This window comes from Pteropus medius, unplaced genomic scaffold, assembly GCF_902729225.1.
Source record: "Pteropus medius unplaced genomic scaffold, Ma_sr-lr_union100, whole genome shotgun sequence".
NCBI classification, from domain to species: domain Eukaryota; kingdom Metazoa; phylum Chordata; class Mammalia; order Chiroptera; family Pteropodidae; genus Pteropus; species Pteropus medius.
Window position 1 is genome coordinate 1,333,911 of NW_024348082.1, and position 19,426 is coordinate 1,353,336.

Below are 19,426 nucleotides of genomic sequence, written 5' to 3' on the forward strand. Positions count from 1 at the left end.
GTTATTCGTGTAGCTAATATGCTCAAGAAGTGAAGGATTCTTTGTATGATGCAAAAATGAGGGAAAACCTCATTTGTCCTTATGGACCGTGTCCATGGACATGCTGGACGCAGAATTTCTTTGCCTAATATTTTGGTTACACACTGGTCAGTATTTATATCGTAACCAGTATGGTGTAGTGCTGTCTTCATGTAACAAAATGAGACACATGTGCTCTATTATCCAGTGACAGGAAAATTAGGGTAGAAGTTGAATTTGTAATTGTTAAGCTATTGTTTTTAATATAAATGTATAGCTTTGTGTATACAATATCTGTAAAGTGCATCTATACATAAATATAGGCATAGCCATAGATGGAAAGTTGTGTGCACTTTTATTCTCTCTTATACTATTTCTCTATACTGAAATTAGGATACATCATCATTTCAAAAATAGGATTATATGCTAATAGTGGAAAATAGCCCAGATTTTAAAATGTAAATAAATAAGATGACTGTGACTTACTATCATTTGTTTTATGCCTCATTTCTTAGAAAATTAATTACAACTGGTCATGCTTTTATATTTGTTCAGCTGGATTTTATATGAGAAACCACATTTCCAAGGTCAGAAATGTGTGTTGGAAGAAGGGGAAAAAGTGTTAAGTCGTGACTGGGTCCTTCAGAACAGAAAGCATCCACAAAGAAACTTTGTATTGGGTTCTATCAGACGAGTCTTAAAGGTAACAGAACTGTTGCTTTTCTTCTATTTTTTATTTTGTTTTGTCATGTTGTAAAGCTATACTTTGGTCTAGCAATGTTTATAAATGGTTGTTAATATTTGTGCTAATTTTATTAATCTTCATTTCACGTTAATGATAAACTCACTTTATACATATAAAGCATTAAATGAATGTTAATTTAAAATATTACCTGTAATAATCTGGCCCATAAATTGTTACATATATATGCATGTATGTATGTGTGTGGTGTGTGTGTGTGTGTAGTTTTTTTTTAAATAATAGGAGTATGCCATCCAGGCATCTTTAGGAAAATAGTAAATATTTCCAAATATATATTTTTCTAGTGTAGATTTGTACTCCTTAGTGAAGGCTGTGTGTGAAAAAGAGAGAGAGAGAGAAAGGGAGGGATGGAGAGGTAGGTATAAGTGTTAGGAGAAATTAGAGAAGGAAAGATGGGAAGAGGAATGGAAGGTGTGTTGCTTTCCTTAATTTTCTGTTTAGAAAATATTTAATAACAAATGAGGATAGTCTTTCAGTCTTAAAAAATATTTTGTGGGAAATACTGTGATGGTTTAGAGGGGTAAATTAGTGATAAGGACAGATGTCAGATAAGGAGAGAATTCTCTCATGTATTAAAAGAGTTCCTTCAGCAGTAACATAGCACATCAGTTTTGCAATTACTTTGACAGTCATGGATATATTTTTTTCAATTATGAGGTTTCATTTATTTGCTTAAAACATAAAAATTGGATTGATATTTTTAAACTTTGATAGTTGTCGATAGCATATAGAAAAATTAAAGATAGCATACAGAAAAACTCATAAAGGGATGTCTACATGTATTTTATGTGAATTAATACTTACTGCAAAACTGTAACAAATCTATCTAATACATATTTGTGTCTACTTTGGACCCAATTCTGTGATAGGCACTGGGAATAGAAATACCAGCTGGAGTGGGCTTCTTTCTTCAGATCGCTTAAAGTCTAGGGGACAGACAGCTGTGTCACATGACCACATGATGTGAGAAGTGCTCTGCATGGCCCTAAGGGTGTGCAGAAAAGAGGTGCCTCACCTGGAGGAGGTGGCACCTGATTGGAATCTTGAAAGAGGAAACAGGAGGTGAATATTGGTGGCACTGCAAGGAGATTGCTGGCCACATTGTAGAAGGCCATGTTCCTTTACAGTACTCCCTTAATTAGCTAACACTAGAAATTCCTTGAAATGAATAATTAGTTTGTAAGTGGAATCATCTAAGATTTAAATAACTTGTGGTTTTGCCCCTTCCTTGTGAATGTCCGGCACCACGCCAGGCCTAGGGAGGAAGTACAATGAATAAGATACTGTAAAGAGCAGCCACCTCACCGCCCACCCTTGAGATCAAAACACAATAAAATCAGGCAAAAAAACTCATTCTGTCAAGCATGGGTATATAAATGGATGTTTGCACATCCGCCATTTGCTTAGAATATATTACAAGAAATAATAAACCATGTTTGCATTTTTTCCTCTTTCATTGTGTGTTTTGGAGTTGTTTTTTAAATTGCAGTGTTAGTACTCACATATCTTAAACAGCGAGCAACTTTTAGTGAGGAAGGAAAATAAAACTATTGAGCATTGAATGGAAAAGGCATTAGCATTGTTCTGATATTTTACAAAGTAAGAATCAAACATCACACTACTTCCTTTTTGCAACCTTGTCAAAATCTGGCTGTTGATAGCTTCACTTTCATGGTGGCCATTCCAAATTCACCTAAGCCTACAATTTATCTTGTTTCATCATCTTTTAGTTGCTCTGGTCAAAATGTTCTTTTCAAGATAATACTTGTATTATGTCTTCATTTTGCTGTGACTAGATACAGAAGATACCATCAGTTATCAGCAATTGTGGATTGTGCTCTAGGGACATCTTTGCCTCCGTGGAAATAATTGGGGGATGCCTTCTTTTCTCAGATAAAACAAACAAATATTGCAAATTACTGTGTTTACTGTGCATTTAATATTTTTTTAAAAGAATGACATTTTTCTTATGGTCAGAGTTTACTTAGGTTTGTGACCTCATTAATGAGCTGAAAAGAGAGAGATCCATTGTTAGATCAGTAACTTAAGTTATTTTATGTAAGGTGGAGACAAATAGATTTTCTTATTGTTTTTGTTAACTATAATTCATTCCCACCCTGTTTGTCTCCTGTATCTTTGCCTCTCTTTCTGCTAATTGCTTTAATAGTCTAAGCTTGCAAATTTTGCCATGATATGTTTGTAAAATATATCATGGCTAGAAAAGTCTTGGAGGAAGCCATATAAACTTTTCTCTACTAAGAGTAAACTATTGATTGTTGCTAGGCTACTATAAAGCTCCTTTCAGTTGCTAGTGTTTACTGCCTTGGACATACAAGTATTGTGAAACACATTATTTCTGTGAGTAGCCACCATGAAAAAGCTAGAACTTATCAGTGAAATCCTTCAGTCAACTAGAGGAAGAAAAATGGTCCTCTAAGAAAGGTATTTGAGAACATAAGCATTCTTATTTTTGTTTATTTTCCATTTTTTAGACATTGTCATGCTTTTTCCATTACGCTATTTTCTTCCGTGTTGTAGTAGACTCTAATGCCTCTTAGCTTTTTCCCTTTTAAAGTACACCACCCAAACATTGTTTGTATAACACAATGCAGAGGAAACTTCTTTGTGTGAGACACTTAGTTATGTATTCTGTTACAGTACCTCAGATCCCTGGGGGGACATGAATATGGCAGCATTTTAAATAGTGTTACTAGAACTTTGTTATTAATAACAAACAAAAGAGCCTTGAAGATTGACAGGTGACTGTAATGGACATTTCTGGTTATTTTTGAAATGAAACTTGAAATACATTTTCATACTTGAAAGAATATTTTAGGTTATGCCTCTTACTGCATTTTAGACCTAACTTTCTGAAAATAAGATGCATCAATTTGCTTGATTTTACATATTAATAAGAATGATTATTGATGAGTAGTAAGAACTCAGTTTGGAGAAAGGTTTAAAAAATCAGAAAATTTCAGTTTTAAAATCGCAAAATTAATTATAAAAAAAATACAGTTGTTTAGTCCAGTAAGTGTCACCTCTAATTGTTATTGCATTTACCTGTTTCATTAAAGCGTAATTATTTGAATTTCACAACATCCCAGATAGGAATTATGCTACTAAAACTTAACGTTTTATTATTAACATGCATGACTGCTGAGATAGATTATGTGTTCAGACAAGAAGCCCATCTGTAATTTCAGAGAAGGGAAAAATAATTGTGGTTTTGATTCTCTAAGAAAAGATTATGTCATTATTGAGTTAGAACTTGACTATTAAGATTTTCATAATAAGAACACAGAAAATTATCTCTTTAATTGGAATAGTGGAAAACATTTACCAGGCTTACAGAGGCCAGAGCAAGAGTGGAGATAGCATGGAGACCAGTATGACTGAAGTGTTGTGGAGAGTTCGTGTACATCACTTAGGTTGGTGCCATTTTGTAGGAAGGGAAACAAATATAAATTTGTTATACTTGGATCTTGAGCTAAGGAGTGTCATGAAGAAAGTGGTGTCCTAACAAGCCCAGCTGTATAGAGTGTAGCTAGTACTTGACTGGTGGTCTAGTCCCATAATCAAAGTCTTGGCCTTGATAATGGGAATACATAAGAGATGTACACAGGTGAAATTTTAAAGGACATGGTGACTGCTGATGTGTAACAGAGTGTAGGGTCAAATTTCATAATGCCTTTTTTCTTCAAACCAACTCGTACTAAAGAAAATAAATAGAATACCACAAGTAGGAAAACAGATTTCCTTTTCCCTCACCTTTAATTCCTACTTCTTTTGTCAATGTAAATTAGATTACACACTGAGGGTGTAGTGCCTCTCTGTTATTTATTTTTTATGTCCCCCATGAGATCAGCTCTTATGTAACTCCTTTCCTCCCTATGGCTTTGTTGTGCTTCTAAGAAGGAAGGATTGCAGACTTTTGGCATTCAGATAGTTTGGTAACTCTGAACATTGCTTAATGGAATGAGACTTTTAAAAACAAAGCAGGAAAAAAAATGGTATAATACTTTTTCAATCAATAATATTTGTACTTTTCATGTTACCAATGTAACTCCTTAGAAAAATTTGTTTTTAAAAACTGGTATGGAGAACAATATTTCCTTTATGTTGTTCTTCTGAAGAAATTAAACTGAACAATGAGAGTAATTGAAACTGTTTTTCCAGGGTGTTGAGAATACTGGACTGCATGTGTCTCTAGATGATTTCAAAGCCATTTTTTTTTTCAGGATTGCAGTATTCCAGAGATAGAACTTTGCCCACAGTCTGACCCAACATGTTGTCCTATCTACATACAGCGAGCAATCCCCAGTTTGGAAGAGCTGAATATCCCCAAATCTGTGTCCTTCACTGTGAAGTCAGGAGTGTAAGTATCAGTTTCTCTTCATTACAGTGATTGGTGGTCACCAGAGTTAATTTTTTCTTTCATATTTCAGTAGGTAACATACATATTTCTGAAGTTTTAGTTAATTTCATTTATACTCCTGGATACTCAAGAAAGGCTATTGTAAGGATTAAACAGATTCTGTCTTTGGAGCCAATTAAGTCTTTGATATATGATTCACAGGAGCAGATATAGATTCTTGATGAGTGCATCCATTGTCTTTTCATCTGCCGAATTTTAGGACATAAATGAAATTATGTCCCTGGCCTAAAATTCTGGATCCTGAATTATATTATTAGAGTGTCTCAGTGCTAATAGTTACTGAGAGCCTCTGCAGTGCCAAGCGCATGGCACCCTTTTGTTCATTACTTCTCTATTCCTGCAAGGCAGGTGGAGCTACTCTCACGTTATACATGAGGAAGTAAAGCGGTTTATCTCAGGCTAGGCCTTTGTGATTCCAGAGGTATCTTCAGAGCTGTGGGTCTCAGGTCAATCTTAATTCCGTCCCAGATTGGCTCGAATCACAAATTCTGGTTGAACCATCCCTGGTTCAACATGGATCCTTCTTCTCTCATTCACTCTTATTTTCATCTGCCCTGATCATGGTGGTGTGGAATTTTGAGGTCACTGTAGAACATCTTTCTTCCTCAATCATGGATTAGAACTCTTGGATAGACATAGTAATTAACCTTAGACCTGAGAAATATCTGTAATTATCAAGTTTGGATGGAAGCTAGGTGGGTCTTTTGGGAATCTTACTTCAAATACTGTTCCTGAGGCAGCCAACAGAACTGACGATTCTAAAAATGTAGATCAAAGATGTAAAATACCTGGTAATCCCTACCTCTGATCACCGCAGCTTTAAAAAGAATGGAATTCAGTGAAATGATATTGATACTTCAGTTATAGTCTGCTTAAACTGAAGAGCTTACACCTTTTAAATATTGGAAAATTTTAAGAAAGTAATGCCTAGTGCTTGGAAAACAGAATAGACTTATAAGTACCATTTGAATGTAAGCACTTAATAACATGTTAACTTGTTATGTGCTGTCTGGTGAAGTCACTTTGAGTGTGTTTTACTAGTGTGATTCTATAATGAGCTTTTGGTTTTGTTTGTAGCCCTTTTAACTTTTAGAGAAGCAGACTCAGGTATTCCGACTATACTTTAACCAACCATTCATTTCTTATTTAGTTGGCTTGCCTACCCAGATATTAATTTTAAGGGGCAAGCTACAGTTCTGGAGGAAGACCATGGACTCTTTGAACTTTCTGCAGCAGAAATGAAATCATTGCATCCACTTCAAATGGTAAGCAAATTTAAAAAAAAAAAAAAACTTTTCCCAACTTTAATTCCTTACATGAATCCAAAATTAAATAGCTGTGATAATTGCTCATGCATTTCAATCTTGAGAAACATATATGAACACGACTGAATTATCAAACTATTAATACATTGTTTTTTTTTTTGCCTCCGTTTCTTTACATTGTAGAGAATATGTCAGTGAAAACATTTAAATTTTTTCCTGGAAGAAAAATGTCTGAATTTACTTGGTACTAAGTTTATCACAATACATGCAATTTTTTTGCTGTGAATTTTGAATATTTAATAAAGTTCTGAATTTGGTTTTTTTTGATGCTTATTAAAAATTACTTATAGATTATACTCTTCCATTGTAGTAATGAATGATATGCTCAGCATTAATAATAAATGGACAGTTCTGTCAGTGGTTGCTTTCTTGAAGATAAGTGGTTGCAGCGTTTATTTTCTTGCCAACATTTTTATTTGAGGGACAAACTGTTAATGAAATTTTAACCTATGTGATAAACCATTTTTGGTGGTTTTATGTCTTTTAAAAAATTAAAAGCAAGACAAATAAGAAATTTTAAGAAATATAATGTAAGATAGCATTAGAAACAAGGAAATTATAGAATTAGGGTTTTCATGAGGAGGGAAGTACCTTTTATATTCTACAACCTTGAGGTCACAATGACATTAAATGTGATAAAAAATATTGACAACTTGGAAGAGGAAGTGCTCTCTCTAATTTAGAAAGCTGTTGTAGAGGAGACTTTTAGTATTAAGTTGTTTAGAAATCACCTCCACCAAATAAGATTTTTAAATCTACTAGCAACTCCACTGTTCTTTTTTAGACACTGTGTAGTGGGATTAAATCTTTAATTCCTTACACGTATGTAAGGACTAAAGCTCAGTTGCCTTCCCTGTAGTTATTGTAATCTGGAAAGTATCTTTTTTAATACCTCTTGCCCATTGATGTAGAACAGTCTGACTGTATTTTAACTACTGTAGGGTTCTATACTTAAAATTTTAAACTTACTATAACTTAAACTTGATTGATATGTGATCTTCACTAATCAGTTTTATATAAGCTATATTCATATGTAATTACTTTCAAATGTTTTAAATATTCTAATGTTAAAATTTCTTGTCATCTTAAGGGTGGATTGAAAGTGGAAATGCCTATGAACTTAAAGGTAAGTCTTTAATAGATTTTGTAGTAGGCTGAGAAGTTTGAGTATTAATCATTATGTATTTTGAACTATTAAAATAGAAAACAATTACCTGAACATATGCTGATAATACCTAGCTCATGGATATTGGGATGAGGGAAGCAGCTGTACAGAATGGTTGCTGAGGGCCCAGGCTGAGAATTGGGAGTGGTAAGAATGCAGAGATGGAGCGCTGTACTGACAACCTGGTCAAACCCAATGAGCACCTACTAATAAGGGAGAAAGGTGATAGGTTTGATTTTTGTTTGGGGGGTGGAGTTGAAGTGGCAGCTAGACATTCAAGTGAAGAGACCTAGCAGGCTTTTGGGAATGATGCTCAAGAAGGAGATCAAAGATGATCAAGAGGTGGTAATAGCTCTTGTCAGATGTCAGTTTTTTTGTGCATGAGTATTTGAAGGGAGGGGTAGAGGCAATGAAAACTGGAGTGGTTGTGGTGCCAAAATTAAGCACATTTTGAGAAAGAAAGAAGGAAATAGAATTATAAAATGTGTGTAAAGAGAGATTGGAAGAAAAACAGTGCAGCGACCAATGATGGAAACAGACCTCTTTTTCATTAGGTCGCAGCACCTCCAGGGAAAGGTGTGGAGACGGGTTTGTTCATTCTTTTCCTTTCCTCCAAAATAAAGCACAGCTTCTCCAGCCCTCCCATTTTTGGGCTTCCTAATTTATGGAACTGACTACCATTCTCTCAGTCACATAGATGGAGTGTTTTGGAACTTAATAGTTGAGTGTATCTATTACATCTTGGCTGTATGATAGAATCATACATATGAGTTTTTTTAAAAAAATACTGATGCCTGGGTTTCACTCACAGAGATACCATTTTGGTCTTGGGTGTGGTCAAAATTTTTCAGAACTCCTCGGGTGATTTTAACATGTAAAATCCAAGATTTTGAATCTGTGATCTAATAGATGCAGAATTAGCTGTGACACTCCTTGAGTGACTGCTGTCTCAGTCTCCCCATCTGCTGAATCAGAACTTCAGGTGTGACAGGTTGGATCTTCCTTGGACATTTGCAGTTTGACAGGCTGCAGAGGTTTATGAGTGGATGGCTGTCATAGACAGTCACAATTTTCAAGTTGTTAGAAGTTAGTTTATGCCATACTCATCAAAGAATTACTTCTTACTTGAATATGTTCGGCATACGTAGCATGTATTAAACCCAAGTAAAACTTCATCATTTCTAATATAGCACTCAGTGAAAATTTAATAGGAAGAAAACAGCGGGAGTAGTGCTACATATTTTTTTCAGTCTGTATAGTTTTATCTGTTTTTTTTTTTTTTTTAAATAAGAGAACTATAACTTGCTGGGTTCAGTGTGTTTTAGCATGAGATCTTACTTGCCACAGTCATGGGTTGCCAGTCGCGCACAAATTATGCCATTAGCCATAAATAGGACCAGATGATAGAGTATGGATAGACTAGCGCTGTTACCATTGTTTCCACTTCTACGTACTAAAAGCGGCTCATCCTTGCGAAGAACATCACAATGGTAGAAGAGAAATACTTGTACAGATCCAAATTTGAAGTGAATGAAATGCTGGAAATTTATTTCCTACTACACTTATTTCCCTGCCCCCAATTTAAACCAAATATGGAATAAAAATACTATAATTTTTTCAATCATTTCTTATTTTTAGGAAGTTGAACACTTAAATTCAAGAATTTGCATGTCTGTTTACTCTCACTGAACAGTAATGACCATAAAAGCAATGAGTATTATAAGAAACAGCATGTTTTCTCAAGTCAGTAGATAATTTATCGTTATGCCCTAGAACCTCTAGAGAGTTTTTAATATCTTATGGAGGAAATTAAGGCAGGTCTGTATTAAATCTAAACACGAGGATAAACTTAGATAATTCAAGAACCAGTTATAAAACAGTTTATCCTATGTCATGGCCCCAGAACAATGTAATTATACTTGAGTATTTGAGAGAAGTATACTCTTAATATCTTTTGCCTTTATGATGATACTCATTTATTGCTTGTGGATATCAGACACTGCTATGTTGTGCATTAATGACAAAAACAGTGGCCCCTGTGGCTGTTGTCTTTAGTGCCACTTCAGTAAATCAGTATGTAAGTGCGCTAAAATGTGAGCGTGTTAAATAATTTTCTTTCATGTTTTTCAGGTTATTATTTATGAAAAACCTCAGTTCCATGGACAGACCAGAGAGTTTAGTGAACATATAGATTCTGTCCCTAACTTTTTAAAAAATGATGGGGACTTTCATGGAATTGGATCAATTCGTGTCATCGGTGGAGTGTGAGTGTCTTATTTTCAGTGGTTGATTTAGTAGTCTGTTTTTGAAGAACACAAAAAATATGCTAAGCAGAGCAAAAGCAACCTGCCTTGGTCTAAAGATACACATTCTGTTTATAATATGGGAAATAAATATTAGTTACTAATAACTTTTTGTGAACTCCTGGTATTAGAGATTTTGAGCTAGATTAAATGTAGAAAATAGTTTTTTAAACTTCACCATTTAGTATTTATAAGCAGAGTATAGAAACAAGAATTGCAAATAAAATTGTTTTTTTTCCCACAAATTCTGAGCATGGATGAGAGCCCCGGTTTGTGCCCTCTGTTCTATTGGTTTTGGTTGACTTCCTGTGCTGACAGTAGCAGTGAGCCCTCCTCATTAAAGAAGTAGCCTGGCTTGTCTCTTTCAAAGTCAGACATTTTTTATATTGGTTACCCTCTGTCCCTGAACTACTTTTGAGGAAGCCTCCTAGGAACTCCTAAATATAAACCCAAGTGTGCTGCTACTAACCCAGTCTCGCTCAGCAGTCACTGGGGCAGGAACCCCAGGAAATTCTGTGACTGCACTGGGCTTTGCCTTTTATATTTGTAGCCCGACAGGTAAAATCATGGAGAAAGAGGTTTCCTCAAAGCTTATTTGCCATTGTCAACCCAATACTGGAATCTATTCAGAAATATTCTATTAGTCCCTCTGTCGATATGTTGGTTTATTTGGAATATTGGTTTGTTTTAATTTAATCATTGGTACCTCTTGATATTTGCGGTAACATAGTATTACTTGTTCATGCTATTCTAGCAAAAGACACTACTAAAATGTTTTATTCGTAGAAGTTAATAATTTGTCTGAGGTCATGCAGGCATCTACATTTAGAGACTTAGAATTTGCAATTTTTGGCAGAAAATCAAGTGATGGCCATACCAGCCAAAATGCTAAGAGACTATGCAGTATGCTAGGTCATGTCTATAATTGGTCTGACACATTAGTAATCATTTAATTCCTTATTCTTGAATTGTAAAATTTTATTAAGGACTTGAAGAACAAATACATTTTGGATAAACACATTTTTATTGTGTTGTATTTATTTGCAGTATTCTCTGATTTGTGAACATACATCCTTCTTGTTAATTCTTCGTTAAATATCTTTGCATGTTCTTCCCTTTGGGATCTGAATGTTTTTTCTCATTAACTAGACTGTGATTTGCATTGCACTTTTCCAAGTTTTTAAAAATAATTATTTTATAAAAATCTCAAGAAAATATTTGTAATACAATATACATGCTTTCATTTTTATGTAACAATTGCAGGAGAGATGTAAAAAAAAAAGTGTGATGTCTCCATTTAAAGATGAGCAGCTGACTTCATTATTTTTTTCTGAGTTTCTACCATTTTTCATTTTTGTTAGCTGTTTAACTTTATCTGTATGTAGTATAGACCCTTCTTTATCTCTCTCCCATCTGGAGGAATCCGGGGAAAGTGAACTTGATATTAACATCTATTTTTAAATATCCCCACTGGGTATATAAATTGAATCTTAATCAAGTCTATTAAGGAAAACTGGGCAGAATGTTTTTGAATGGTCATCATGTAATAATTTACTGATCAGTCTTTTAGTATTAAGGTCCTCTGTAGCTTTTCTTTTTTTTCCCTTTCAAAGATATTAAAAGCATGTTTTGAGGAGCCACATTTACATAAAAGAAGACTTAGAATTTGAAAATTTTTTGGAAGTTTATTTTCACTTTCCCACCCCCAAAAAATGATATTCATTATAATTTAAGAATAAAATAATGCTAGTTTCTTTACATATTACAAATATACTTAGATGTATAAAGTAGGTATTTCAGCTCATGTGCCCCTCCCCACCACTTCCTCTGCCACATGCACAGCTACGACCCAGTGAGGAGGAGTTCGTGATTACTGTCTGGCTACAGTAATTTTGTACCTTATGGAAACAATTCTTTGGAATATTTTTTATATCTTCACAACTATAGTAGGAGTGAAGAAAGGAAAAAATAGTAGTCAGCCCTACCAGGCTTCATTTTATCAAGCTCCAGAATTCAGAAGCCCTCAACCCAAGAGCCCAAAATACAGTCATCCTTGGCATCTGCCTGTGGGAGCGGTCCCACTCTATGTGCACAGTGCAACTGAAGACAGATTTAAGCAGTTCAGCATGTATTATGAACCATCTACGCCCGCACTGCATTAGTAACTGCTCAATTACTCCATAAAATGTAAGTTGTGGAGGACCGTGATGACTAATGGTGTTTATCAGTGTTCAGTACTGACAGTTTTAGATTAGAAGTCAAGAATCCTGTGTCCCTGAAAAGTACCCTGAAAAGTACAGTGTTCCCTGCTTCCATTGTCATCACTGATAGCATTTCCCATTGTAAATACCTACAGAAGGCGTTGTCTAGATAGATGTGGGCTACCAGGGCTTAATACCAACTCAGTTACATTTCCCAGTTCCTCTTTGCTAAACCTGCCTGTAATGTGTTTTAGATCTGAAACCTGGTGAGAGGTTCCTTTAACTTAAACCCTAAATAAACGTTAAATAATCATTCTGTGATTCCAGAAGGGCTTAATCAGTAAAACAAGGAGGATTATCTTTGAATCTCTGTGTGGGTTTATAACTTTTCTCATTGCCTATTTGTGCTTTCTATAATTTTTTAGTTGGCAAACTAATCTCTAACTATTTTGAGATGTAGTATTAAGTCACAGCATAAACATTTAATGAGCATTGCTTTGTTGGAATTCTACAGCAGTTACCCTTTTGTTGGGAAAACCCTCCAAACTAAAAAATATTGACCCATGAAGCATATACCATTTGTCTGTCTTTTTAAATGGTAACAAAACAAACATGTTGCTTTTTAAAATATGGTGATGCGCAACTAGGTACTTTATCATGATTTTTTTCTCTTTTTTTCTTGGCTACAGTTTTATTAATGGCTCATTGATGTCCTTTGTATTTCTAGGTGGGTTGCCTATGAAAAAGAACATTTTAAAGGCCAACAATTCTTGCTTGAAGAAGGAGATTTTGAAGACAGAAATGCCACTGGGGCATTGAGTGGCCCCATCTTGTCTTTCCGGTACTTACAAGCTGTGAGTTAGCTTTAGAATTCTTAATTTCTATCTGTCTTATCTTTCCATAAAAACTGGACATGACCTCTGATAGAACATGAGGTTATAAAATGTTCGTAAAACTTGAGAGCATTAAACCAAACTGCTGTGTCACTTGCTTGCTTTTCTTAACTGTCGTGATTATTCTAGAATACTTATGCTTGCTTTTCATCCATTGATTCTGTAGTTATTTTTTGAACACCTGCTTTGGTAGCTGTATTGTGCCAGGTGCCAGAGATAAGTGGCCAGAGACTTAGCCCCTGCATTCACAGAGAAGGCAGTCTGGTAGAGAAGACAACACTTTTATAAATATTTGATCCTAGATTAAGCACAAAGGGCTCAGGGTACCCAGAAAAAGGTCAGTTACTCCTACTTGGAAGAAAAGAGAAGTTAAGATGACAGGTGAGCCGAAATTCCAAGTTCAGGAGTTAGCCAAGTGAGAAATTCAGGACAGGGTGAAGGGGGAAGGTAGGTGCTGTTTCAGCAAGAAATTAACATATATAAAAGCGAAGATGTAGGCCAATGATTCTCAGCTTGCGTGATTTTTACCCTCTAGGGAACATTTGTCAGTGTTTAGAGACATTTTGGATTGTCACGACTTTGCAGGGAGGTGCTACTGACATCTAGTGGGTAGAGGCCAAGGATTCTGCTTTATCCCTTCAATTCACCAGACGGCCTCCCCTGCAACAAAGAACAAATCATCTATCCCAAAATGTTAACAGTGCTGAGGTTGAAAAACTGGTCATGCGAGTGAAAGGGCATGTGTTAAGCCAGGGTATTAGGGAGAACTTTGGGAAGGTGATGAAGGGTCATATATGCCATGTTGAGGAGTTGAGATTTTTTTTTTTTTGACTTGACCATGAGCCACTGATAGATTATGGACCTAGTGAGTATGATTAGATAAGTGTTTTAAACCGATCTTTTTGGTGACTGTATCAAGAAATGGCATGGGGTGAAGGAAGTCAGTGTGGAGAAAAGACTAGAATGTGACAGGACACCTGGTGGAAGTAGATGAAGGCACGGAGAGGAGGAGATAGATGTTAGAGGGTTCTGTAGAATATCGGTGCTTATCAAATGTTGCTCATGTCTCTGACCAGCTCTGGAGACTTTTTAATGTATTCAGAGAGGCGTGTTTTCTTATGATTGAGGACTTACCACTACAGTCTCTTTGTAAAATAATCTTTACCCGTATAAACTGTAACCTACCTGGCATAGCCTTTAAAACCCTCTTTGAAGGAATTATCGTGAAGTGAAGGGTAGTTACTGGGTCCATGTGGACTTTGGATGAACACAGAGGTTGTATGCTCTGGCCCTTCAGGTTTCTATCTGTTGGGACCAGCAACAGTTCTATTGCAACCCCTCACCTGGTCAGACAAGAGGAGCCAGAATGGGAGAAGGAGCCAGAATGGGAAAAGAAGCACAGGGAACAAAGGAGCTTTCCCCTGCCCCCGCCCCCCCAGAATGATTCTTATCAGTAAAAAAATGATTTGGAAACCATTTCTAACTGAAAGAAATACAGGGCAACCCACTGAAGAGTGGGCACTGAGTTTGCTGGAGCAATGGATAAATAACTTTTGAGGCATTTAGTCCACAGTATACAAGGACCACAGGTTTTCTCTAGCTACTTTTTACTTGACAGGACAAAACAAGATAGAGCCTTTGTTTTTGTTTGTTTGTTTGTTTGTTTTTTAAGTCATCTCAACCACATGCATTGAGGAAACTATTGGTTATGATTCAAAGCATTTTCTAATAGCATTAAACAATTTCCTTCCTTCCTTATTTAAAAGAGAGAGTTCAAGGGAAGCATTGCTGATCCTAGAAGTGTTTAGCAATGAATGTGATGGTATCTTCCAAAGATGACTAAAACAAGCAAACAAAAAACAAAACCCCAAGTCACTAGTCGAAATGTCCCAATAGTAGAAAATGGGAAAAGATATGAATACTGTAACTATATAATTAGGAAATATTTGATATAGTCTATAATAATATGCATTGGGAAATTGGCATAAATTAGCATGGTAATTAGTGCTGCATGCAAAAGTTTGGGACGTTTACAAAAATGATGATACAGTTTTTGTATAAATAAGTAAAAATGCCCTTCAAAGAATATCTTCTATTCTCTTTAATTGAAATATCTTCTATTTTTTTTAATTAAAAGATTAGTTGTTAGCTTATAGTTAAAGATGTTTTCATAATCATTATTATAAAGCTAACATTTGTCAAGGACTTGCTAATGGCTTTACAGGCATACTTAAATTTAATCTCACAATGATGATGAGCTAGAGACTCTTAACCATTTCCATCTTACAAATAGAGAAGCTGGGGCTCTAAGAGGTTAGGCACTGTGCCAGAGTATAATACTGTGATTTTAGGGCAAGTTTGCCTTACTCTGGAGCCCAGGCCTATAATGCATTTTCCTCTGTTACAGGATGGTTAGACTAAAAAAGCACTTTAATAGTGGAAAACTGGGTTTCATCCAACCAAAAGTTTATTAGCATTTCATGTATAGCTATAAATTTATGGTCATTACAGACCAGTACACACATATAAATAATAATTATTTACATGGACTTTCAGACATTTTACTTATAATTTAAATTTATGTTCACTAAAATATTTTCAGATGAAATATACTGAAGAATCTATACATATTTAGAAAATTTAGAATTTACATATTATGAAAATGCTTTTTAAAATTGCTTATCAAGTTGGAAAACTTTTATATTCCTTAGACACAGCTTATAATTGAGGCGTTCTCTTTTTAAAAAACCATTTTATTGAGGTACGATTGAAATGTAAAAAGCTGTAATTATTAATGTATACAACTTGATAAGTTTGGGGATAAGTTATGCCTTTAGAACTGTCACCACCATCCAGGCCATAGACATATTCATAATCTCCCCAAATTTCTTCCTTCCCTTTATTATTATTTTTGTATGTGTGATAAGAAAACATAAGATCTACTCTCTTTGAAAAGTGTAAGTGACTAATACAGTACTACGAGCTGCAGGATTTAAAGCTCTGGGGTTGTCACAGCCATACATAAGTTAGCAAGTACAATCAGTGAGAGACATCTTTTCCCCACATAGACTCTCAGATGCCTCCAACCTTGGAAAGAGCGAAGTGCTACATTTAAGAGCTAAGCTGAAGTAATTTAAACAAGAGGATAATGGAAAAGCTACATAATATAATGCAGTCTTCTAATTTCCTGGCTTCAGTGTGTGGAACACTCTGGATCTAGTAAGGTCAAATCCTGGATGTGTTCCTCAGGAATAATGTGATCTCTGTCCCAGAGTGCTTTGGAGAGCACAACCAGAAATGTGTTCCTAATTCCAGATGAGTCAGGCAGACATAGTGACTTGGAGTTGATTTTTTTTTTTAAAGAGAAGAACAGAAGGAATATAGCAGTATTTAGACTTCAGGGATTAAAGAAGGAATTTTTATTCCTTGGCTTCCTTGATGAAAGTTTCTTGGTGTGCTTGTTTTTCCTCAATTTCTACTAAGTTTTGGATTTGCTTTTGTTATGATTTTCAGACTTTGGATCTCTTTTCAGATCTCTGAAACCAGATGGAATGCAGCAGAGACCAGTATTTCTCCCAAATTAGTGGATACACCAGATCTCCGCTGGTGTCTCGTGTTACCTTGCCCACCAGAGACTGTAGTGCAAGAGTCCCTGGGCCCAACCAGCTGGGGGATTTTATGGAATTTACAAATAATAAAATTGGTGATCTTTCAGACTTATCTTTGGTCATACAGCACTACTCATTACTTTTCCCTAGCAGCAGGAATACTATAGCTGAACTATTTTAAACTATCAAGATTTTTCAATGGATTCAGATGCTTTAAAAATATAAAATGGATGATTATAGCCACTAATTGGATGATCATTTTTGAAAAGCTTTTCAGATGACAGTTTCAGAAAAAAAAAAAAAAAAAATTGTGTGTTTGTATAATAAAATGGAATACACATTTGAGGTCATTCCATCCTTATTCTTGTCAAGCAAAAGCTCCACTTAAATGTCTTTGGTGAAATTATTTAATTATGCCTAGTAAGATGTGGGCAGTAGTGACCTAGTAACCCAGAAGGGCTTACTCTGGATGTGACTCTCATCGGGTGCCTGTTGCAATCACCGAACAAGACAGTTACTAGTTTTTTTGTTTAATTTTTTTTGAATGTTTTGTATCATGCTTTGTACACGTGACACTGGAGGTTTAGCTGCAGGTGAGTGGAGTTGGCTTAGAGTTATAACTCTTGCCTGGAGGAGGCACCATATTGATGGCAGCTACTCAGCTAGATCAAATACTGTGTATTTGGTAGGTCTGAGTGAAAAATTCAAAGAGTCAAAACTAGGAGAGTGGTTTATGGGTACTTAGAAAAAGATGAGAGGCAAAAGCTATAAGGCACAAAAAGCCAAGAATAAACAAAAGCGGAAGATGGAGAACGATGGCACTTGGGAGACTCCTGTGGCCCTTAGTCAAGCCTCTGGGTATGGTAGACAGAATAGGAAGGACACAAACTCGAGCCATGCAAGTAAGTTTGTGAACTCATGCTGTCAGCACTTGTACTTGGCAGTGGACCTTGTGACAGTGGGTTCCTCCTCCTGTCCTCGGCTCTGGGCTGCAGTATTGCCAAGTGGCCTGTGCCTTCAGCCTACTTCCCAGCTCACCCTCCTCACTGCTGTCACTCCCACACAATATGATTTGTGGAAACCATTGCTCAAGTAAAATACATCACATCATAGCACAAGTTAGTTTTAATGAATGGGCACAAACACAGCACACTTATACATACTTAATATTTATTTTTTTGTCTTTGTTCTATTTGACTCCAACATAACACAGTGACCCATGATATATTTTGGCTTATCCCTGCTCCCCCATTCCTACACCCTAATTGTGTAGAGAATAAGTAGTGTGGAGGCAGAAATAGAGGCAGCGATGGAACATTCCAGAGTCCCCACAGTGTGAGAAGAGGGGTCTGTATAATTGAGAGCTGCTGAAGATCTTTTCATTACGACCAGCCCCGACTTGGTTGGTGGCTATTAATACCGGTTCCTAACCGGGACCCAGATTGGGCCCCTTCAGCCATCATCACATTGTATTCTCACAGCCGTCTTGAGCTAATTATGCATTTTCAGGTTGCAAGAGACCTGAAAGAGGCATGTTCAGTTTCCTTGGGTGATGAAAGTTTATGTTGTCAGTACACCCAGGTTTGTTGATGTGGCTCCCAAGCTGTAAACATCATACTTCAGTTGGGACGCTTGTTCTGGGGACTTTAAGGCAAATCACTTATAGGCTGTTAAAGCCTTGATTGCCTCATCTGTAAAATGGCATATATGTGTGTGTATGTGTAGGTGTATGTGTATACATACATATATATGCATACATACACACCTACATATATTAATATAATGTCAATATATATTTTACTCAAAATAATTATATATTACTCAGTTTTTTTAGCTGTAAAGTGAGAATGATAATAATATAATCTTGCAAGGTGGGTTGCTCTTTTGGAAAAAATATAAAGCTCTGGCTAGTACATTTAACTGTTAGCTTATTAAAAACTCAATTATATTCTGTCAAGTAGCGGATGCATAAAGGTTTATCTTTATTCATCTTTTGGATATTTGCCTTGTTTACAGCTTTCACTATTCCAAATATTGCATCTTTGCATATAAATTGCCCACTATTTAGTTTCTTTGAGAAGCTTTTTACAAAAAGGAATTTTAGGCTCAAAGAATATGAACAATTCTAGTCTTAAATATATCTCTAAATTGTTTTCTAAAATAGCTGTCTAATTTATACTTCTACTAGCAGTACACCTTGACAAAACTAAATTTTTAGATCCTTCTTAACCTAATTTTAAAAATGAGAATTATATCAATTGTTTTAATTTGAATTTTTTTGTTTTTACTAGCAAAATTAGTCACTTATTTGTTTTTAATTTTTTATGAATTGTCTGTTTTTTTGCTGGTTTATCAATTTGGAGTCTTGTATTTTTGTTTCAGATACATTGTCTGACTAAAAGTTGTTTAAATTTCCTATTGTTTTGATTTTTTAATAAAATTTATTTTGCCAAGCAAACTTTTTTCCTTATTTAAGCTAATAAAATTCTCTCCCACATTGCCCACAGTATGATGTATATTGACTTTTGTTTCATGAAGCTTTTGCTCTTTAGACACAAGTTAGACATTAGTTTTGTTTACAATTAAAGTTAGATATGGTAGCTTATAAGTCCCAGCAATTTACCAACTGTTGACTATTTCCATTTAAATAAAAACATTATACTTTTCTGATTAACATAAAAATTCAGGTTTATTTTTTTCTTTGCTACTTAG

General features: G+C 35.4%; 1 protein-coding gene across 1 annotated transcript in view; it reads left to right on the top strand.

Annotated features, from left to right (window-relative positions):
• The window catches only part of CRYBG3 (crystallin beta-gamma domain containing 3), a 98,012-nt gene that overhangs the window by 39,195 nt on the left and 39,391 nt on the right, over positions 1-19,426 (top strand). Inside the window, exons 7-12 of the mRNA XM_039879100.1 lie at positions 574-721; positions 5,023-5,159; positions 6,370-6,484; positions 7,635-7,670; positions 9,840-9,973; positions 12,941-13,067. Of these exons, the coding sequence (XP_039735034.1) occupies positions 574-721; positions 5,023-5,159; positions 6,370-6,484; positions 7,635-7,670; positions 9,840-9,973; positions 12,941-13,067 (697 nt within the window). The remainder of the gene's footprint in view (positions 1-573; positions 722-5,022; positions 5,160-6,369; positions 6,485-7,634; positions 7,671-9,839; positions 9,974-12,940; positions 13,068-19,426) is intronic.